The 23,577-nt window shown below is 41.9% G+C and overlaps 1 protein-coding gene across 6 annotated transcripts in view; it reads left to right on the top strand.

Moving 5' to 3' along the window:
• The window catches only part of FOXN3 (forkhead box N3), a 398,381-nt gene extending 378,257 nt beyond the window's left edge, over positions 1–20,124 (top strand). For 5 of the 6 annotated variants that reach the window (XM_023511511.1, XM_023511512.1, XM_023511514.1 and 2 more), the window contains one exon: positions 13,240–20,124. In XM_023511511.1, the coding sequence (XP_023367279.1) occupies positions 13,240–13,807 (568 nt within the window). In that variant the 3' untranslated portion in view covers positions 13,808–20,124. The remainder of the gene's footprint in view (positions 1–13,239) is intronic. The other variant, XM_012803475.1, reaches the window with a different exon arrangement.
• The last annotated feature ends 3,453 nt before the right edge of the window (positions 20,125–23,577 follow it).

The following is a 23,577-nucleotide window of genomic DNA, read 5'->3' as shown; positions in this document are numbered from 1 at the left end:
ACTCCTGGGCTCAAGCGAGTCTCCTGCCTCCGCCTCCCAAGTAGCTGGGACCACAGGCGCCAGCCACAACGCCTGGCTATTTTTTGGTTGCAGCCATTATTGTTGTTTGGCGGATCTGGGCTGGATTCGAACCCACCACCTTAGGTGTATATGGCTGGCACCTTAGCCGCTTGAGCCACAGGCGCTGAGCCGAAAACATTAATTCTTAAGGTCATGTCAAAATAGAATCATTGGGAAAACCTGTCTCTCAGCCTAAATTGTGCTCTTGGTCAACTCCTTGTCTGTCTGCCTCTTTAAGATGTTTGCAGCAGGAATTCAGGAAGTTTGGGGAGCCAGTAATCCTCAGTATTAAGAAAGTCTGATTATATGACTTGAGGGAAAATTTGCCACTGATCTTATGTTGTATTTTGTTTTGCTCTTAAAGACCAACCACCTGTTGGCCTTTGTCTTCTGAAATCATGGTCTTTGAGAGCAATTACAAAGCTAAGTATTTGATTTTGCTTTGTAGTGGGAGGAGAGGAGAAAATACTAAAGAGCTAGATTTAAGGGAAAAGGAAAAAAGAATGCCGGTCAGGCGGAACATTCATGCCCCGAGTTCCCTCCTGGGCCCCGTGGAAGCAGCACAGTCCTTGCTCTCGGCTCTTCTGGTCTTGAAATCCAAACAATGGCCAGCAACCTGTGAAATTAGGTCAGTGTTCTAGAGTTGCTGTTCATATTTCAAATTGAATGTTAGTCAATACCTTCAATAGCCCTGGTGGCTCCTTTTCCTATTGTATTCAAAAATTCTCTGAACTCCTGATGATTCTGGACTGGGTCAAATGCAAAACAGGTCTTGGAGAGTTATAGGATCATTCCTATTTGTGTTTGGTGATCTTGTGCAGAAAGGAAGCCACATTTATCTGAGTGTTTAGGGGAACCATTTGCAGCTCATGGGAGAAAATTGTGGTCCCCCTGGAGATTACCACTAAGGCAGAACTCTTAGAGTAGTAGAACCTACTGCCTCTTTAAGATGTTTGCAACAGGAGTTCAGGAAGTTTGGAGAGCCAGTAACCCTCAGTATTAAGAAGTCTGATTATATGACTTGAGGGAAAATTTGCCACTGATCTTATGTTGTATTTTGTTTTGCTCTTAAAGACCAACTACCTGTTGGCCTTTGTCTTCCTGAAGGGCTTCTAGGAAAGGCTCACCACTTGGCTGCTGAACCCCTTCCACTTTTGCTGCTGTGCCACCACCAGATTGTGGAATCCCAGGGTGGGTGGAAGGGATTTTAAACCTCATCTTGAACTTATAGCTAAGGCTCAAGTAGAGTTAAACTGAATCTTTTGAGAAAGGTGAGGAAGAACTATAAAGTAACAGGTTAAATCATCCCAAATAATGTCTCTCTCCTAGGTAAAATGTAACACCAGCTAGGAAATAAGGTTACGCATAACTTTTACGAAATGATTCTCTGTGTGCTCCTTTGTGTTCTTTATAGTGTTAATCATCATCTTGGGTTTTTAGTGCTATTTTGAAAACATATTTTCATGCAATGTTTGGTTTGTGCACAAGAATATATAGAACATATGAAAGTTACTAAGCATAGAACTATTAGACAGTTACAAATCTACCATCCAACTTAGGAAGGAAGACGTTGGCTTGGCGCCTGTGGCTCAAGCGGCTAAGGCGCCAGCCACATACACCTAAGGTAGTGGGTTCGAATTCAGCCCTGCCCACCAAAACAACGATGGCTGCCACCAAAGAAAATAGCCAGGCGTTGTGGCTGGCACCTGTAGTCCCAGCTACTTGGGAGGCTGAGGCAGGAGACTCGCTTGAGCCCAGGAGTTGGAGGTTGCTGTGAGCATGATGCCATGGCACTTTACCCAGGGGGATAGCTTGAGGCTCCGTCTCAAAAAAAAAAAAAAAGAAGGAAGACATTATCGGCACATTTGTCCTCCCTGAATGGTAATTACAATCCCAAACTTTATATTCACTGTTTCCATGCTTTTAGAAGTATTTATTTAGTTTTGCTTCATTTTGAGGGCTTTTTTTAAAAACTGCACTGATACTATATCTTTTCAAATTTCCTTTTTTTTTGTGATCCTTATTAAATTTGTTTTATTACATGGAGCTATAACTGAATCATTTTCACAGCTGTATAATATTCATTATGTGCCTATACCACAATACATATATTTTTAAAGGCATTTGGGGCTCGGCGCCTGTGGCTCAAGCGGCTAAGGCGCCAGCCACATACACCTAAGGTGGCGGGTTCGAATCCCCAGCCCGGGCCCACCAAACAACAATGATGGCTGCAACCAAAAAATGGCCAGGCGTTGTGGCGGGCGCCTGTAGTCCCAACTACTTGGGAGGCTGAGGCAGGAGACTCGCTTGAGCCCAGGAGTTGGAGGTTGCTGTGAGCATGATGCCATGGCACTTTACCCAGGGGGATAGCTTGAGGCTCCGTCTCAAAAACAAAAAAAATAAAAATAAAGGCATTTGGATGATTTATAATTTCTTGATTATGTATAATTCTTTGCTATTGTAAGCAAGGGTGTTATGGAAATTCTTGCACATGTCTCCAGATTTATTTAGGATGTTTAGGAGTGAAATTGTTGGTTTGTAGAGTGTATACAAGTTCAACTTTAACAAGGTAATGCCAAGTTATTTTGTAAAGTGCTTGTATCTGTTTTCACTCCCACCAGCAGAGTATGAGAGTTCCTATTTCTCTACGTCTTCATATGCGATTAAAATTGTCATATTTTGTGATTTCCACTAGTCTCGTGACAATGTAATGGTATCTTGTGGTGCTTTAATTTTTATTTCCCTTGTTACTAAAACTGTTGTATAGTTTTTCACATATTTAATTGGCTGTTTGAATGCACTCTTTTCTGGATTAGCCACCATTTCCCCCATTTTTCTATGAGATTGTCTTTTTTTAATCTTTGTGGAAAGGAGTTCTTGATACATTGTGAATATGAATATTTTTTGACTATATGTGTTACAAATTTTCCAACCTCGAGGATGCTGTTTTCACTCTTTAATAGTAGCTTTTGATGAACAGGAGCTCTTCATTTTCATGCCAATTAATCAGATTTGTAATCATTTTCTTTATCAAATCTGGTGTCTAAAAATATCTCTATTCTGTGGTCATATAGCCTCTTAAAGATTTTTATAAAAGATTTAAAGTTGTTTCTTTCACATTTGTAATTAGTAATAGTTGCAGACTTGTTATTTAGGTCTGGAATCTATCGGGAGTTATGGTGAGAGGTATAGATACACTTAAAGATTTTTTGAATGATCCTATTATCCCAGCATCGTTCTTTAAGAAAGCCTTTCTTCTCCACTGATATAAAGTGCCTGCTCTCATATATCAGCTTTCTTTGTATTTGTGAGTTAGTTTGGGGGCTCTTTTTCCTATTTCCTATTGGTCTTCACCTGTGGCCATACCACACTATCTGAATTACCACGTATCTTTGTAGTCGCAGTCTGGAAGCACCTGTTCTCTCGCCTTGTGACTTCTACACGTCTTTGCTATTCTTGGCTCTTTGCATTTGCAGTAAATTTTATATATAAACACGATGTATTTTCTTTTTGCTGCTAATATATAGAAATGCAATTGATTTCTCATTATTGATTTTTTTCAACAACATCGTTAAATAAACTACCTTAGTAATTCTAACAATTTACAGATTCTCTTCTATACGAAGTTATATCTTCTAGAAATGATGGTGGAGGAGTTTTTTCTTCCTAGTCCTCGTATCTTTTCTTTTTCCTCCGTAGTACACTGTCTAGGACCTCTGAATAGAAGTAATGATAATTGACATCTTGATGTTGTCCCTCATTTTAAAGGGAGCCACATGATGGATTCGTAATTGATTGGGTGTTTGCTAACGATGTGGGGGGAAATACACTTTATCATAACAAAAAAATTTCTTCTATTCCTAGTTTGCTGTGGTATTTTATCATGATTGGTTGCTGAGTTTCATCAAAAATGTTTACATCATTTAAGATAACTATAATTTTTTTTTTTACTGTGGTGAATTACATTACAAATTTGCCATTTTGAACAAAACTTGCATTTATGAACATGCTTGCTCATGATATATTCTTTTTCTTTTTTTTTCTTTTTTTTCAGTTTTTGACCTGGGCTGGATTTGAACCTGCCACCCCTGGTATATGGGGCCGGCCCCCTACTCCTTTGAGCCATAGGCGCCCAATATATTGTATTTTTTATGTAGTACTAGAGTTGATAAGCTAATATTTTGTGTATGAATTATGCGTTTTTGTTCATGCCCATTTCTCTAGTTCTGTTTTTATTGAGTTTTGATGTGAAGATGCTATTAGCCTCATAAAATGGGTTGAGGAGTATTCATTTTCTTAGATAAACTCTAAAAAGAGTAATGTAAGATTGGAAATATCTATTGAATAATATTTGATGCAACTTATTTGCAAAACAGTCTGATGGTGTTTTCCTTGTGGGATGATTTTTAACTACTAGTTTGAATTTATGTCATAATTATAGGATGACTTGATTTTTTTAATTTGGTAAATCTAGGAATTTGTCCATTTCTCCCATGTTTTCAAGTTTATTGCCATAGAGTTATTCATGATATATCTTGTCACCTTTTAAAATATCTTCTGTAGCTACGTCTCTCTTTTACTCCTTATTTCATTTGTACTATCTCTTTTTTGCTTAATTATCTTGCCATAGGCAAGCTTTTTTTTTTTCAGAAAGTCAACTATTTTTTATTATTTCAACTTCATTTTTTTATTATTTCAACTTTTTAATTTTCTCTCTATTACATTGATTTCTCCTGCTTATAATTACCTTTCTTTCTTTAGATTCATTCTATATGATTTTTTTATTTGTCTAAATTGTATACTTTTATTTTTAAAAAAAAATTTTTTTTATTTTTTGAAACAGTGTCTTACTGTGTTGCTCTCAGTAGAGTCGTGGCATCACAGCTCTCAAACTCTTGGGCTTGAGTGATTCTCTTGACTACCAAGTACCTGGGACTGCAGGCACCCGCCACAACGCCTGGCTATTTTTTTTTTTGTAGTTGCTGTTGTTATTTAGCAGGCCTGGGCCGGGTTCAAACCCACCAGCCCCAGTGTATGTGGCTGGCACCCTAACCACTGAGCTATGGGTGCCGAGCCAAAATAAAAATTTGAGGTTATAATTTCCTTAAAGCTACTGCTTAGTTACATCCCACAACTTTTTTTTTTTTTTTTAAGACACAGTCTCATTTTGTCGCCCTTGGTAGAGTGCCATGGCGTCACAACTCACAGCAACCTCCAGCTCTTGGGCTTAAGTGATTCTCTTTCCTCAGCCTCCTGAGTAGCTGGGACTATAGGCGCCTGCCACAACGCCCAGCTATTTTTTGTTGCAGTTTGGCCGGGGCCGGGTTTGAACCTGCCACCCTCGGTATATGGGGCCAGCACCCTACCCACTGAGCCACAGGTGCCACCCGGATCCCACAACTTTTGGTATCTTTTATTTTCATTATTTTTAAGTTCTAAGTATTTTCTAATTTTCATTTGATTTCTTTTTTTTGACTCATGGATATTTTTTAAAGTTTGAAATTTTTATGTTTAAGATTTGCAAACTGAAGACGAGGTGATAGCTTTTAATTTTTGCTTTTAGTCATCTCTTCAGCACTGACTCTTGACTTCAATGCACTATGGTCAGAGAATTTATCTGTACAATACTGCTTCTTTGAACTTTGTTGAGATTTGGCATATGGTCTATTATAAATCACTGTTCTAAAAATATTTCCTGTATGCTTCAAAAAAATGCCTTTTTCATTATTAGCATGTTTTATGATCTGTATCTTTTACTGATCTGTATTTTTTAACTGAAGATTTTTAGCCTATATATAGACGTCCACACATACACACATACACGTACATTACTATTAGGTCAGATTGTCTCCATAACTGACCTTTTGTGTGTGTGTGTGTCTATCTGTTGTGTGTATGTGAGAGAGAGAAAGAGGTTGACCAGTTGAATACTGAGAGCAGTGTATTAAAGTCTCCCATCACAATGTGGATTTGATGATTTCTGCCTGGAGCTCTTTCAGCTATAGGTGTATGTGTTTTGAAGCTATTTTATTGGAAGTATGCGTGTTTAGAATTGTCTTATCTTCCCGGTGAGTTGACACTTAGTGAATGTTTAATGCCTTTATCTGTGGTAATGTGTTTTGCCTTAAAGTCAATGTTACATCATTTTAATATCACTATCCCAGCATAACAGAACTGTTTCCATCCTTTTAACCTTTCTTTATTCTTTTGTTTGGGTTTGTCTTTTGTAAACATCATATGGCTTTAAAAAATAGATTTGAGCACTAATGATCTGTACCTTTTAGCTGGAGATTTTTTTAGCACATTTTTATTAACACGTCTGAATTTATTTCTATCATCTTATGTTGCATTGCTTATTGTCTCATTATTTTCAAGATTCTATTTTACTTTCTAACATTATTTTAATCTGATCCTCCCACTCCTCATTCTACTATTTTCCCCTTTCTAATGGTTTGGAAGTCACCGCCTGTTTCTCTTCTTCCAGTGTTGATCTTAGAACTTTTAACATGAATATTTTAAATTATTTAAACATAATCAATATCTTTAACCTCCTGATCAATACAGAGCTCTTGGAGTTCTTTTACTTCAATTCTCTCCACCTCCCAAGTGATACGCTACATCTATTCAGTGATTTGGTTCTATTTTGGTGGGTTTTTTTTTTCCTTAAGCCATCTTAGTCATCATTATTATTGTGTTGTGTAGTCAATACTTGTTTATATTTTCATTGCTGATTATTTCTTCTTCTATCTCAGACCTTCCTTTTAGATAATTTTCCTTTTTTCTGAAATACATTTTTAAGACTTTCCTATAGTGAGCATCTGTTTATAAAGCCCTGAATTTTTGTCTGAGAATGTATGTATATTTTGTCCTCATTCCTAGAAGATAGTTTTAATGGATATAAAATTCTAGGCTAACAGTAATTTTTCTCTCCTACTTTGAGAATATTGTTGTGCTACTTCACTTGTTTTATCTTAATACTACTTTTTTTTTAGTACTCTAAAGTTTGACTATGATATATATATTTGTAGATTTTATTTTATTTATCCTACATGGGATTTGTTGCTTTTAAATCTGAAGGTTGTTGTTTTTCATCAAAACTAGAATATTCTCAGCCTTTTTTTTTGAGACAGAGTCTCACTGTTTTCCTTGGTAGAGTGCTGTGGCGTCACAGCTCACAGCAACCTCCAGGTCTTGGGCTTAGGCAATTCTCTTGCCTCGGCCTCCTGCTCAGCCATTTTCTATTCAAGTATTAGATCATCCTTATTTTCTCTTTACAGTGGAAATCCAGTTAGATTTATATTAGTTCTTCTTACTGTGTTTCACCACGTCCCACCTTCCTTCCATGTTTTCCATCTCTCTGTCTCTCTGTGCTGCATTTTTTTGTAGTATCTTCAGATCCATCTTCCAATTCACTAATTTTTCTCTTCAGTTGCATTGAGTTTCCATCTCAGGGATTATATTTTTCATCTCCACCAGTTCTATTTGCTGCTTTTCACAATCTTCCTGCTTAGTTTTTAAAGTTTGTTCTTCCTTTCTAATACTTTTCAACTCCCTCCTTTCTTTCTTTAAAGCATACGTATTTTAAATTCTGTTATTATTGTTTCAGCATTTTAGTTCAAGCTATAGTTTCTTTTTTCTGTTGTCATATGGTGGCTTATTCTCATTGTGTTTAAAGTTAAGGACCTGTGTTCCTTGTAGTCTTATCTGTGGGGATTCTTTGTGGATTGGGTTTAAAGTATCTCTGTCCAGAGAGAATTTGCTTTGAAAACTTCTAGTGGAGATCCCTGAGGCCACCTCTTTCTGCTACTTTTATATCTTTGTGCTCCCTTCCCGCCCCCCCACCCCACCCCACCTCCTCTTCCCCTCTCCTTGCCCCTTATGGGTTTGGGCTCTCTCATTCCAGTGCTAGGGTAGACAGCTGCTCTTGGTAGTCTGCTGCTCACATTTCAGGTTATGTTAAAATTTTTTGTTTGTGTGTATGTCTAGTGTGGGTCCATGAGATTCCTCTTATTTTCTAGTGAACCAGGCAATGCCTTTAAAATATGTTATTGTGCTTTCTCCAGAATCTTTTGTGTTACAGTCTGTAGAGTACCTTCCAAGTATCTCTTGTGCCAGCTGGCTGGAATTGGAAATCTCTGGTCATCTCTTCCACGTCTTTTACTTGGTGTGGTTTTGGACAGAAGCATGGAACTTGCTCCAGTTGCCTGCTTCTACAATCCCATTAATTCTGTCTTCTTTTTACATCTGGCAAAAGATCAGAGTCCTCAAGTAAATCCCTCGGGAGGACAACTATCCTAAGTGATAGCCCTTAGGTTGAAAGCCATCAATTCCAGAATTCAAGTACACCAGGGAAGAGGGAGAGACAACATTATGTTCATTATGCTGTAAAGAAACAAATAATTCGTAGGAAAAACCAGCAAAATGCCAGGTCATAAGCTTATACCATAACTTGTTCATTGCAAGCATTGCTCATTCTCAGCTTGAACTAATGTGATTTCCTCACTTTTTGTGTTTAATATTTCTCATCTGTTTGATGAGAGAATGAATACCAGGTATTGTAGAGCCTTTGTCGGGGGTGCGGGTTGTTTGTTTTGAGACAAGATCTTACTGCCACCTGGCTAGAGAGTACAGTGGCATCTTTATAGCTCACTATAGCCTCCAGCTCCTGGGCTCAAGTGATCTTCCTGCCTCAGCATCCCAAGTAGCTGGAAGTACAGGCACATGCTACTGTGCCTGCCTAATTATTATTACTATTATGGTTTTCTGTAAAAATGAGGTCTTACCCAGGCTGTTGTTGAACTCCTGGGCTCAAGGGATCCTCCCATCTTGGCCTCCCAAAGGGCTAGGATTACAGGTGTGAACTACTGCTCCTTGCCTGAGCCATGTGCTTTAAACTTTCAGAGGCCTAGTAAAATTGAGTGGCTTTAATTTATGCTGATTTATGATAATTGAGAGTATCATTACTCATGAATTCAGCTAACACTGAAAAACTGCAAGCTTTTCAGATGTATCACATGTTCATTTTAGTGAATTATTTTTGAGGAGATGGTTAGAACTTTACCTTCCAACGTGTTCAGAATGGCTGGTCTCCTTTACGCATTTGGCACCCAGTAACAACCACCCCTGCAGAGGGAAGTGTTTCACACCAAGTCAGCACAGCTGGGATGCACCATCCTGAATAGTGTTGCACTAAGTTACTAAGAATTGAAGGCGCTTGTCACCTCCTGCTGAGTTTTGTTTGTAATTTATGGATTATAAGCCCATGCTAAAAAATCTCAGAGAAAGGTAATTTCATTAAATGAGTAAAAGATATTATTTTTATTTTCATTCTCACTCACTGAAGTTACGTCGTCTATCATTTTTACCCAGAAATTTTGTTGATGGGTGTGTTTTCTTTCTTCATCATAGTACGTGTCCTTCTTTGGGGGTTATAGGGAGATAATTTCAAATTCCTACTTGAACCATATTGAGAACTACCTGGGCTGCCTTAAACAAGTCATGGAGCTCCTGCAGCTTCTATTTACCTTTGAAATGGTTGGTATAGTCCTGGCTTCCAAGTTGTGGGTTGTGGTATCTCTGTTGCCATGAAGTACCTACCAGAGAGAGACTCCACCCTATACAGCATCCAATCAGGGGTGGGGGATAATTTTCTTTTTTATTCTACTTTTAATCCATGGGATCTTATCTCTTTAAGAGGAAAGTCCAGTTTGGACTTACTGCTTGCTCAGCTCCATTCTTAGGCCGCTTTCTCCCTGCTTAAGAAAGAACGTTCTCAGGCTGAAAACCTTTCCTCTTGTCATAGTATGGAGCGAAAACGTGACATCATTGCTTTGGTTCTAGCGTGTTTCTCCCTATCCCCCCAACTTTTTATTTAAACATTTTTCAAACATATGGAAAAAGAGGAAAGAAAAGCAAGGTGAACATCACATAGTCTTCATCCAGATGCACTAGGCATTGACGTTATATAACCTGCCTTACTTGATTCTCTCCCCATCCATTTATGTTCAGACAGGGATCATACTCTGCTTAACTGGGGTGAAGTGAATCATAAGCCCCAAGTTATTTTTAAAAGAAAGCTTCAGAACTGAATTGATTTGTTAGAAGCCAAACATAGCCCAATTTACTCTTCCGAGTGTAGCTGGGTTCACTATAAAACTGGGTTGTTTTTTTCCTTTTGTTTTGACACAGTCTCACTCTGTCACCCTATGTAGAGTGCCATGGTGTCATCATAGCTCACAGCAACCTCAAATTCCTCATGCCTCAGCCTCTCAAGTAGCTGGCACTATAGGCGTCCACCAAAATGCCTGTCTGATTTTTCTATTTTTTAGTAGAAATGGGGTCTTGCTCTTATTCAGGCTAGTCTCAAACTCCTAAGTTCAAGGGATCCTCCCACCTGGGCCTCCCAGGGCTAGGATGACAGGTGTGAGCCACCACACCTGACCTATAAAACCATTTAATGCTAGTTCTATGGACGAATCATTTTTATATTTTACAGCAGTTATCTTAACAACAACGATCAAGAGAACTATAACATGAGATACTCATTTTCATTTGCTTTAATAATGATTAATAGCTAGCTGTACAATTAATTACATTTATTGAGATCCATATTGGGAAACACCTCTAAAGGAATCTTCCAGCCATTTTTATGCACCCAAGATATGCCCAGAAAACAGAATAACTATGAAAAAGAGATCTTGAGGAGGCCAGTCCCCAGAGCTCAGAGGCTGTGTTCACAGGCAAGCCCAGTGGGATTCCTCCATAGTGCTTCTGTGCTCTTATTTCCTGCGGGATTTCTGTGTCCCTCCTGACCCACATGGGAAGAGAAAACAAGGGTGCTCAGAGTGAGCACACGGCAGCAGCAGGAAGTGGCAGGAGCCTGACAGCAAGAAGACCCCTCCAGGCGCCACTAAGAACCTTCCTCTGCGATTGGTCGTTTCAGTTCATCCTCACACAGCCCAGTATGGTAGACCAGGAAGCTGAGGGTCCAAGTGGTGAACCAGCCTGCTCAGAGTCACTAGTAAGCACCACTGGGATATGAGCACAGGCCTGTCTGGCTCGGAAGTCTGTCTCTGTGTAGGCGTCAGGGGGAGCAGGTGCAGATCTGGGATCGCAGAGTACAGGGTACACACTGGACCTTCGAGAACACACAGGAGCCTCGTTGCTCAGATGCACACACGGCGATTGTGAGGGGTTAGCGTGAGGCTCTTGGACATCTAGTAAAGGGTAAATTGTGATAATGGTCTTGTAACATTTTGCTGGTGGATTCTCCCCACCAGCTTAAACTAAGCAAAGTACCACAGTCCTTGGAAGCCCAAAAGGAAAGACATTTCCATCTCACACTCTGCTGTGCGCTTTTCATCAACAACTCTTTCCTCCCTTGTCCCTTTCTGTGTGGGATGCCCCCAAGGTCCTCCTGAACCTCTAGGCTCACCAGCTGGGACAGCGGGGCTCCCTCCTATATCTCAGTGGTGGTCCTGACCCCACAGCCTTTCCACCAATGCTGTGTCTTCAGGGAGGGTCTGGTAAGCCATGGTGGTGGCCACCCACTGTCACTTCGCAGACTTCATCCTCTCTGCCACACAATTCCAACTGCTGCTGAGCTGACTCGGTGTATCTGAGCACTGAGTGTATCTGTGGGCATCTGCGGTGCCGCCACCATGCCAGCTGGGCCCTGTCTTGTGGAGCTAGCACTCCAGTGGGAAGCACAGATGTTGAACAAGTGACCCCCTAGTTAGTAATGATGTGGGAAGCGCTGTCTATGGAGGAAAAGCGAGAGTCCTTACAGTAGGGGTCATCTCAGCAGGGAAAGTGTGGTCATGCTCTGCGGAACTCTTAGAAGTATATCATGAGGTGGATGAGCTTATAGGAAATGGGGTGGCTGGAGCATCTCTGATCCCTGCCCCAATCCTTCAGCCCTTGTGTCCGAGGTCAGGTGCCGCATCTTCCACAGAACTTCCCCTGGTGCCCCCTCTTTGTTCCCTCCAGGTGTAAGTCACCCTTTCACTCCTCTGAAGGGTGGGTGCCTGTCCTGAGCACCTGCGGTGTGCCAGGCCCAAGGCATATGTGTCCTGACCAGGAATGAGTGACACAACCAAGGACAGGGCCAGGCTCGCGTAGGCATTAACTCATTTCCTCAGCCCGGCAACCCTGCGAAGTGGGCGTCACTACTATTCATTTTGCCAAGAAAGTAGCACAAGGGAGGTCAGCACAATACCCAGACGTAAGACACAAAGAAAATAATCAGGTTTGCTGAGCTCTGTAGAGGCCGGATGGGAATGTGTAGCAGGGTCCTCATTATGGGAAAGTGGCCAGGGAGAGTCTGTGTGGTGATGGAGCTCAGAGCTCACGCTTGAGAGTCAGGCTTTGGTTCTAGTCCCAGCTCTGCTCCTGATGAACAGTGGGACTTGAAGTAGATCACTGAACTTCCAGCCACTGTCAAAGAAGGACTCTGATACCCCCCAGGATCATCTGGGCACACTTAGCAGAGCTCCTGGCAGGTGGTGAATTCAGGAAATGGCAACTTACTGCCCTCTCATCTGTGATCTGACGATGACGACGTGATTCTTTGTCAGACTGTAGCATCTTAGTGGCAGCGTCTGTATTGGATCCAACCCCGCGTCCCTCCCCTAGGACCCTCCCTAAGGTCACGAGTTTCTATTAGACACCCAGTGAATATTTGTAGATTGCATGAATGAGGGAGGGAATGCATGAGTGAGGAGCTGTCACCGCATGGCAGGTATCTTTCTGCTGTGCACTGGATTGAGTCCTTTGACAAAAGCCTCCTAATGCAGCAGCTTCAGAGGAGAGCGTGCTTTTTTCTCTGAAGTGCCCAGCCAACACGGTCTGCCGGTGTCTGACTCTGCGGTATTGGCGGGTAAGCGAGGCAAGCACAGCTTGATTTTTATGGTTTAATGGAAGAGACTGAGCTTGCACCGCTGTCACTTCAAAAGAGTGTTGTTTTGACGTCTCAGCCGCACAAATTGAGTGAGCATGCCAGTGATAGGAGCTGAGCAGGGAAGACCCAGTCGTTCGGATTGAAGAGGCCAGATCTACCTGTTGCCCCACACTTTGTGAGTGGCTTCACTGGAGGCAGGTGGCCTCAGGTGTCTGCGTCTGAGGGGGTCTAACTGTGTCCTCTCTTTGTCTCCCTTCCCTCCCCCCGTCCTCACCCTGCAGAAATGGCATCACCAGCTGCCGCATGCGGACTGAGAGTGAGCCATCGTGTGGCTCCCCAGTGGTCAGCGGAGACCCCAAGGAGGATCACAACTATAGCAGTGCCAAGTCCTCCAATGCCCGGAGCACCTCCCCCGCCAGCGACTCCGTGTCCTCTTCTTCCTCCTCCTCCTCCTCCTCGGCCGACGACCACTACGAGTTTGCCACAAAAGGGAGCCAGGAGGGCAGCGAAGGCAGTGAGGGCAGCTTCCAGAGCCATGAGAGCCACAGTGAGACGGAAGAGGACGACAGGAAACACAGCCAGAAGGAGCCCAAGGATGCTCTGGGGGACAGTGGCTATGCATCCCAGCACAAGAAGCGCCAGCACTTCGCCAAGGCCAGGAAGGTCCCCAGCGACACCCTGCCCCTCAAAAAGAGACGCACCGAAAAGCCCCCCGAGAGTGATGATGAGGAGATGAAAGAAGCAGCCGGGTCGCTCCTGCACTTAGCAGGGATCCGGTCCTGTTTGAATAACATCACCAATCGGACGGCAAAGGGGCAGAAAGAGCAAAAGGAAACCACAAAAAATTAAAAACAAGTCACTGATTTGTTTTGAACTTAACGGCCATTTGGTTTCAGCATGTCAGGAGATTTCTAATGATTTGTGGCAATATCAGCAATTTTTTTTTTCTTTTTGTTCCTTTTTTTGTTTTGTTTTTGGTTTGGTTTTCTTTCTTTTCTTTTCCTTTTTATTTTGTTCTGTTTTTAATTTGCCCCCCTCTCCTTTGTTTTGGACCCTTAAGAATTTTATTTTTAAAGGAGATTGAAGCCATAGAACTCATATTGACACTCAGCTGTTTTACAAAAGCTTTTCATTATCCGAAGACATAACCGAAAAAGCCAAAATTGCCATTGCTTCCTCCAGCTTGTCAGAAACAGGTGGCTGAATCCACAGGGATGTCAACGTTAATGCCACAGGAATACACACTCAGCACCTAGAAGGCACGCGTGCAGAGTCATCATCGCTCAGGCCCAACCCTTAGGTTTAAAAAGTCAGGATGTCCTCCACCCAGGTGGGTTCACTGAGTGAAGGCACATAAAGAGATGGGCAGAAGGAAGAACCCCTCGGCCCCCCTGGAGCAGAGCCAAGCTCGTGGCACCAGGCATCCAGTTATGCCAGGAAAACCCTTGGCATTGTCACAGCGAGCACGGGGACCGGCCACCAGTCCTCTGTGCTTCTTACTGCTGAAGCCTGGTATCGTCTTAGGAGGTGGCGCTGGACCATCCGTATGCATCAGGTGTCAGTGACTAATGAGAAGAAACGGGGTAAATTTTTAGTGATGTTGCTAATCATTGGATTTTGTTCTATAAAATCAAGAAAGTGTTCTAAAAGCCATAAGCCTGAAGGTTGGCCCTGTGCGCTCACACACACACACACACACACACACACACAGATTCACACGCAGGACCATGAGAAAACTGATGCAGAAAATAAGCTATGTCTTCTAAACTGCCCAAGTGAAAAGCAACCAGGTCCAGGAAATCACAGTAGCTGTTAAGGAAGGAAATAATGGTATAGATCTTTTTCTGTCTTTCAAAACTATTCGATCCAAGTGGGAAAGAAACAGAAAGCTATGGAACCTGTCCTTAGTATTATGGTATATTTTTTAAAGATTAAAGGCACATAGATGGACAAAAAAAAGAATAAAAGGTAAAACATGGCAAAAAAAATAATAGAACTCCTATACTGCCCTCAACATGGAGTTTGCAATTAATATTAGGAGTCATCTTTGCAAAAATCATTGATTTCCACATTCAGCCAGTGTAGCCAGCAGAAATTTCTGATCCACAACGCATGGATTCCTTTGAAGAGAAAAAAAGAAAAAGAAAAAAAATCACAAAAACAAACTTTTTTATTCAAAAAAATAACAAAGTTCTTGTAAGGTAAATAATGTATTTAGCATGAAGCATGAATTATTTTCATATAAATATAGAAAATAGAGAAAAGGCTATGCCTCTAATTTTTAAGCCCCTTAGGCTTAGAGGTTCTTTTGGTTTTCTTTCTTTTCTTTTTTCTTTCTTTCTTTTTTTGTTTTTGTTTTGTTTTGTTTTGTTTTCCCCCCTTTTCTGGTTTTTTTGTTTTTCAGGTTATTTTGTTTTGGTTTTTTGAAGCAGGTGTTTAAGGTTTAACCTTCTTCAGGGACAAACTCTGACTGTTGGGGAACTTACTCTGCAATATAAAAATATCTTCATGCTCTGGTAGGGCTTGGATGGTTGAACTCTGTACCGCCTTGCCTGCACTTCAGCCCCGACCCCCTCTGATTCTCTGTTGAAAAGTGTGTCCTTTCTCTTTGTCTGTACATGTTTAACATGACGCAATAATTTGAGGGCAAACTTAGTAGTGAGTGTGTATGATAGAATCAAGAGAATTATGGGACGCTTACTTGAGAAAATCATCACCATGATGTGGTTCTAGGGAAGAGGCAGTGAATAATTATGCAAATTAGCCAGAAGAAGGGGAAGCACGCTAATGGGCCTTATTGGGTGAGGGTACGAGATAGGGTACACTTGAAGGAGGAAGTGACACACAGGTTGGGAAGGCCAGCCCTAGGTATTTTATTGCAACAGCGCCATTTTGCAGTAGGAAGGAGAGGCTGGCCATTGCTACCACCTCAGCACAGTGACCAACCTGGAATTAAGACCACCTACATTTGTGAGAGCTGAATTTAGACAACCGGATGATGTCACACAGGCCAGAAATTCCTGTTATCTTTGCCTAAAAAAGGAAAAAAAAAAAATTCGGGGGGTGGAGATCCAAAGAGAAATCTCTGAAAGAATATGATCTTCCATCCAAATGGAGGGAAACTTTAAACACAAGCAGAAACACCCACTACCGCGGCTCAGGATATGAGGGTGGGAGAAGGGAGGGAACTAAGGTGACCTTGAGTTTTTAAAAAGGGACAGTTGTGGGCCGAAGCCAAGCCCATCTGCCAGGGTCGGGTACTGTGAGAAGCTCTATCAGCCCGGACAGTAGGAATTAACTGGTGCATTTCCCATCTGTACCTTCCCTATGGGTTGCTGATGAGAGGACTGGAGAAGAATCTACATACACCTCTACAACAGGTCTAATTCAGGACCAGAACCTGAATCCTTCCAGCATTTTTGTTCAGGGTAGAGATGGGAATGAAGATGTATTTTTGCAGTGCTCTTTTCCCCCCATCTCCTAAACATCGGACACCCTATAAAAGCCATCCACAGCTGTGGGATCTGAGTGACACCTCGATTTGTGTTGTCACCTGACTGAGCCCCAAAGACCACCACCTCAGTCCCTCACCTTCACCCCCACCACCAAGCTAATAAAATCCAGACTTCTCTCATGAAAGGCAGAGGTAAACATCCAGGACAACTTCTGGCAGAGGACTTCTTCCAATTAAAACCCCCACAGTGGGCTGTCTCCCCTCATTTCATTTTCCTAAAGAGGTAAAGTCCTCTTTTAGAAAATAATAAAATGCAATGTGTGTGATTTACTTTTCTGATCTCTTTGAGAAATAGAGAAATATCTTATAAAAGTGTGTTCTTAACTCCAGAACCACTCTTTTGCATAAATACCTCATCGGGCAGCTTTCTAAGTGTTATTTTCCTGAGTCTCTCTTGGCACCTTTGTTGGCTCTGCTGGAAGACTTGTTGGGGAACCTTTAGTGAGGGTAATTTTTTCTATTTTTCTTCTGTTTTTGGAGGCATACACATTATGCATAACCAAAACAATGGCTCAATTGTGTTTAACTTTGTATTTTGATTGTTGAGAAAAAAAAAAGTATCAATGTGTATGTGGCTGTTTGTAGTGAATTCCTTGCAGAATGAGGTTGTCCATGTCCTTAACAAGCCAAGGGGCAGGAGGCACCCTCTCTAATCCCCTCCTCCAAGAGCAGTAGAGAATTTAAGCACAAGCCTATTTGTGAAAGAATATTTTGCTTAAGTGTCATTCACTTTAGTCTTGGAATTCCTTCCCAAATGTCAGGTGTTCTTTTAGCTTCCAAATTAGCATATGTCTCCATTAGTCTTGACAGATCGCTTGAGCACCATTAAGGGGTCTGGTGTTTTTGCTTTCATTTCTCCTGCTGGGAGAAGTGGTGGTTCATGTGTCATTCCAGTATCTCACCTACTCACACGGGGCAGGGGGGAGGGGGAAACGGGAAACTATAGCAATATTTAAAGATGCTTCGGAAACCAACCGTGAACACATCTGCACCATGACATCTACGAATACTGGCTATTGGCCCTCAGACACATTTAAGAGAAAGAGACTGTCACTCTTTTTTTCTTAAATGATATACCCATAGAAAGTTATTTTTATCCTACTATAATTGTCTTTTTATCTAGTACTATGTGGAGAGGGTTTGCATCATAGATTTTTCCCAGCCTTATAATATACCATAAGCTCCTATCCCCCTTCCCCCTCTCTAATCGGTATACTTTTAAGAGTTTTTTGGTAAAACCATAAATCTGAAACAAAAACGAACCAAACCCACATTTAGATGGTGGTTCGAGAAAACCATAGCCAAGACAACTGTGGCAGTGTGGCAGGTTTCAATCTTGTGGCTGAGTTTTTAAGAAGGAATATACAGAGGCCTTTCCCAAGAACAGATTTCTTTTTCTTTTTCTTTTTTTTTTTTTTTTTCCTGGTAGAGGCATTCAGTATGTCTAGTGCTTGCTGGCCACAGCAGTTACTACCACGGGCGCCTGGAAGTGGCTATTGTATTGAAGGGGGCTCTTGCCTGAGTGACAGTTTCGGGCAGTGGGCTCTGTGGAGTGCAGACCACGTGGGTGGCTTTTGTACCCAGCTCAGAGTCCTGCAGCACCTCAGGACTGCTCAGCACCAAGTGCTACTGACTCAAGTTGCAATTATCCCACAGCACATGTGGGGCAAGGGGGTTTTTAGCCTCTCACGGAAGGGCTCTTTGAGAAGGAATCAGAGTTTTGTACAAGTGACCTAAATGGGAGGGTTTTCTCTATGAGATTCAATTTGATTTGATGTGATTTCTCTTTCCCTTTAAACTTTATTCTGGTTGGGACTTGTTTCTTTCCGGTGGATCACAGCTGCCCAGATGTTGCGATTTTCTTTTTCCGTTTCCGTAGAGAAGTATTTTTTCTTTCCTCTTGAGGATTTTTGCCACCAAAAGAAAACATTGGAACTCTGTGTCCCCTCTTGATCGTGACTTACCAGTGTTGACAGTTCAGTCCTTGGTGTCGTAGGTCCCAGCCCACCAATACTATATCAAACACTGTTATGCACATAATGCAGCACTGTGATCTAATTTAAATAATACTTTTTTATTATTTATACTACTATATATAATATACATCAACACTTTTGCTATATAACCTAAGTGATAACCCTCTTTTAGTTACCTGCCAAACTCTGGACTTTGGTTTATATTGCAGTTAACACAGTTACAAAGTTGTAATGGTGTCTTTTTTTTTTTCCTTTGTAATGGAATGTGTAGATCAAAGTATATACATTGTGTGGTGTTCCTGTTTCTGAAGTTTCATGAGGATTTACACATGGCATTCAGTGTCCTGTATAGATCTGCCTCCCTTTGTGACTTCACCTGTTCACCCCTCTGTGAGAGAGCACCAGTGATGGTGGCGAACTCCTTGTGTTTTCTCTCTCTCCTGCTGGTTATTCTTGAATTAAGCACAGACTCGTCAGCTTGGTTGCTTTATCATGAATCGTGTGTGTCACCTTGTCATTCTTCCACCGTTGCGAACAAGTGCTAGCTTCGCTGACCAAAAATTAAGGAAGGAAAACACAATTTTTAAAACAACCCATCTTTTCACAGCTGAAACCGATGTGTCTGGTGCTGCATCTCGCTGTTGTATTTCTGAAATCAGACCCACGTGAACGAGCGTTTCTGACTTACCGTGAGATGCTCACAAGTACCCATCCTGTTTTCTTAGCATTGAAATCAAGACTATTTGGAATATATACAAAGGTGTTTTTCCGCTGTATTCGATTTGCAAGAGTTGAGAACGGCCTTCTCTACCTTTTGCAAATAATCGATGTTCCATATTGGATTCTCAAAGACTTCGATATGGTGAACCCATCAGACCTAGAAATTGTATTTCATCCTTTCTTGACTGTGGCCTGGATTCCCCAGCCCCTTCCCACCTTTTTCTTTTCTTTTTTTTTTTTTTTAGACGAAACAGCACAGTTTCAGTTATTTAAACATGCAGCATTTCTTGAGTACGTGTGTTGAGCCCATCTGAGCTCACAGCTGATTCAGTAACCAGCTTCACGCCGAGTCATTCACACTCACTACTTAATACTTAACTGCCATGGTGAAATTGTGGAGGAAAAAATAACCCATATGTGTCTGGGAAGCATATACACGTGTACATTTTTTAATACTCTGATTCTGTAACATTTTCTGAGTTTTGTTTTCGTTTTACAGAGAAAAAAACAGTGATAAAGCAATCAGAAGACAAGAGGTTTACTATTGATGCTTGGGGTCATCTGACCTTCGCTGGCCAGTAGACCCACGCAGCCAAATTGATTTACAAGAGTAGTAATTTTTCAAAAGCCAATTTTTTTTTCTGTATTTTCTGTACAAAACTGCCAATATCATGAATAGAAAGGGAGAACCATAAAGGAGGAGGAAAGCGATGTTCAGTTACGTTCGTGTTAACCTAGAGAAACAACCTGGAGGCAGGCGCAGTCGGCCAGACCCAATGGTGTTGCTTTGGAAGCACCCTACTTGCATTTTGCATTCTTCGTATGTAATCATATTGCCAAAGACAAACTATTTCATCATTTATTGTAAATAACACTTTCCCCCAGACCTACCATAAAGTTTCTGTGATGTATTGTCTTCCAGTTGCAATAAAAATTACTGAGTTGCATCAATTGAAAAAACCCCACGTAGTGTTGTGTGCGTCTCCACACGCAGGCACTAAGCAGTCAAGGGATTTCTGTTTCTTACCTGCAGTGTGGGGGGGGGACGTCTCCTAGGTTTTATGGTTGCTAGGAAAAGCACATTTGTCTGCAAATGCATAAATGTGCGTTCAGAGGCTGGGCTCACCTGGGGATGTCAAGACTTCAGCTGCAGTATAAAGAACAGGTGGCCAGCTGGCCACCCACCACGGGCGGGCCCTGGGGCTTGCGGTTAAAATGAAGCTTGCCTTTCGTTTGGAAGTTGTCACACAAGCTGAAATTGTACTTTCGGACTGTAGTCTGCCAACCTATCCCAGGTCCTGCGGGTTTCTTTTTTCTTTCTTTTCTTTTTTTTTCTAGAGACAGAGTCTCATTTTGTCATCCTCGATAGATGCCATGACGTCACAGCTCACAGCAACCTCAGACTCTTGGGCTCAAGCCATTCTCTTACCTCAGCCTCCCAAGTAGCTGGGACTACAGGCACCCGCCACCACACCAGCTATTTTTTTGAAGACGGGGTCTTGCTCTTGCTCAGGCTGGTCTCCAAGTCTCCAACCTGTGAGCTCAGGCAATCTGCCCACCTCAGCCTCCCAGAGTGCTGGGATTATAGGCATGAGCCACCACACCTGGCCTAGTCCCAAGGGTTTCTTATGATGACATTCCTAGCCCTAAGACCTTTATCTTCCAGGATCTATTCGATCACCACTCAAATGCCCACATCAGCCACTGCTTGCATGAGTACACACACCCCGAGAGCCAACAAGAAGCTCATGGTAGAGAGGGCAGTGAGAATAAGGAACACACCACAGGGCATCAGTCCCCATGCTGAAGGAACAGAAAAATAATGTTCTCAAGAGTTTTCTGGTTCCTTTTGTGATGGTTTTGCTTTTTAGAGTGCCCTGTCCACAAGTCCCGCCAGCAGTGGTAAGCCAAGCAGAGTTGGCCTTAGCTACCACCCTTTGCTGGGTCCCCACATTGGGTGGGTTGGTTCCCTAGGATGTCCCTGTACTCCCGTGATCGTGGTGTTACTGTGAGGTCATGGAGCAGTCTGTTCTGGCGAACACACTGGGGTAAAGTCTTCCCAGTGGAGGTTCTTGAAGTGGTCACCTAAGCATCCTCTGTTTGGCCCTTGCTGCTGCCTTCTCCATCCCTACTGTTGGAATCACCTTCAGAGCCGTGACGTGTCCTCCCAGAGGACAAATCGGTATTTGAGATTTGATTGGTAGGAAGAGCCAAAATTGTTCAGACCTAACCAAATCTGATGGGTTGGGGGACTGGCCAAAGTGGTTAATGCTTGAGACCAAATACAAGATTGGCTGCCATAAAACACACATATAGGTGTTTTCAATCAGTGATTCTCAAAGGAGATGGAAGAGAGACACTCATTAGATGATCGGAATACCTGAGGGAACCCTGTCAAAATCCTTGAATGCTCAGAGCAGCGACATTCCCGCCCCGCCTCCCCCATGGCATCCCAGAGGCCAAGAGGCCACTTTGGGGCATCAGTGTAGGGCCTGGGTGGCTGAAGGGGAAGGATGTAGTTGCCTTTTAGCAATCTCCCTTTGCTCTTGACTTCTGTGCCTGATGAAAGTCCAAACTAAAGAGCCACCATCCTTCTGGAAAGTTCCAAACGGGTGAAGGCATTTTCAGAGGGAGTCTGGTACAATTAGGAGGATTTTGTGTATGAGCTGAAAGCTCATGTTCTGTCACCCTACTTCCAGATCCCCCAGAACATAAATCGTCCTATGTACACACAACGTAAGTGTTTTGACCATTTTTTTTTCCATTAATACAAATACAAAACTAGGGGCTCATGAGCTGAATAAGGACAATTTCTCAAAGACTCAAGTATAAATGAATAAATCAGTTTATTACATGCCTGGCCCTTCTTTGTTTTGTGTGACTAAACCTTTCCAGATTAGTGGTGGTGTTAATGTTGTCGTTTTAAATAATGCTCATAAAAATAGTACCTTAATTTGAAATCATTCTTGGGCACTTTTGGATAAAGTATCCTCAGTGACTTGAGAACTCTTTTTTGTTACTTTATAATGACGTGCTTGGGGGTACTTATGGTGAAATGTCCCTCAAAAACAGTAATTTATTTGAGAGACACCCAGAATTCTATTTTTTCTCATCTGCTACCTATTTCAAACTGACTTCTAAAAACATACATAACATGGAGGAAATGAAGCTTGGAGGGGAAATCTGAAAACAAGATACTTGGCTGATACACTTTCCTTATTAAATGGATCCATTCTGTTAGAGCCCACTGTACCTAAACTCCACTTTGGATGGAGGAGCCAACGCACAGGGAAATTAAGAGATTTGCTCGGGATAACACAGCTAGCTAGTAGCAGAGCTGGACTTAAAAGATGGGACATTTTCTGTGCTATCTGTTGTTGCATCCAGCTAGTTGATATCTAATTGTAATAATCAGATCTGTAGGATTTCATGTCTGGCAATTCCCAACACCTACATCCTGTCTAGTGCCAACTGTTACCTTACTTTTCCACATTCAAGTTGCTTCCAGTTCCTCTTTTATAAGTAACACTTTGATGAACATCTTCAGGGATGTGGCAATTTACACAGTTTCAACTTCACTTATTTTCTTTTGATTAAATAGCCTATTAGATTATTGATACAAAAGTATCAATAGTGTAGCTATTACAAAGTCTTTTCAAAAGACGTAAGTGCCGGCAGCAATGAATGCAAACCCAGTTTCATGGCACTCTCATCAATATTGGATATGATCTTCTTTAATTTTTGCTAGCAGACAGAAATAATACATTTTGTCCATATATATTGAGACAGAGTTTCAAGCTGTTGCCTTGGGTAGAGTGCCATGGCGTCATAGCTCACAGCAACCTCAAACCCTTGGGCTCAAGCAATCCTCTTGCCTCAGTTTTTCTATTTTTAGTAGAGACGGGGTCTTGCTTTTTGCTCAGGCTGGTCTCAAACCTTGATAGCTGTGAGCTTAAGCTATCTACCCAACTCAGCCTTCCAGAATGCTAGGATTACAGGTGTGAGCCTTCACGCCCAGCCTTGCCTTTTTAATTTCTAATGAAATTACATTTTTATTGGCCATTCATTATTTTTGTCCTGATTCACCTATAACTGACTTTCCATGAGTTCAAGAGAGAGAAATCAGATTCACTGACTTTTTTCTACAAGTTCAGTGTGAATCAGTAATTTGGTTACATTAATAGAAATAGTGGATCTAGGCCAGGTATAGTGGCCCATGCCTGTAATCCCATTACTTTGGGAGGCCAAGGTTGGAGGATCACTTGAGGCCAAAAATTCAAGACCATCCTGAGCAACATAGTTAGACCTTATCTCTACAAAAATAAAAAATGAAAATTAGTCAGGCTTGATGGCATGCTCTTGTAGTTCTAGGCTACTTGGGAGACTGAGGGAGGAGAATCACTTGAGAT

The sequence above is a fragment of the Otolemur garnettii genome, unplaced genomic scaffold (assembly GCF_000181295.1).
Source record: "Otolemur garnettii isolate 467f Iridium unplaced genomic scaffold, OtoGar3 scaffold00020, whole genome shotgun sequence".
NCBI lineage: Eukaryota > Metazoa > Chordata > Mammalia > Primates > Galagidae > Otolemur > Otolemur garnettii.
This window is presented reverse-complemented; position numbering and strand designations above follow the sequence as displayed.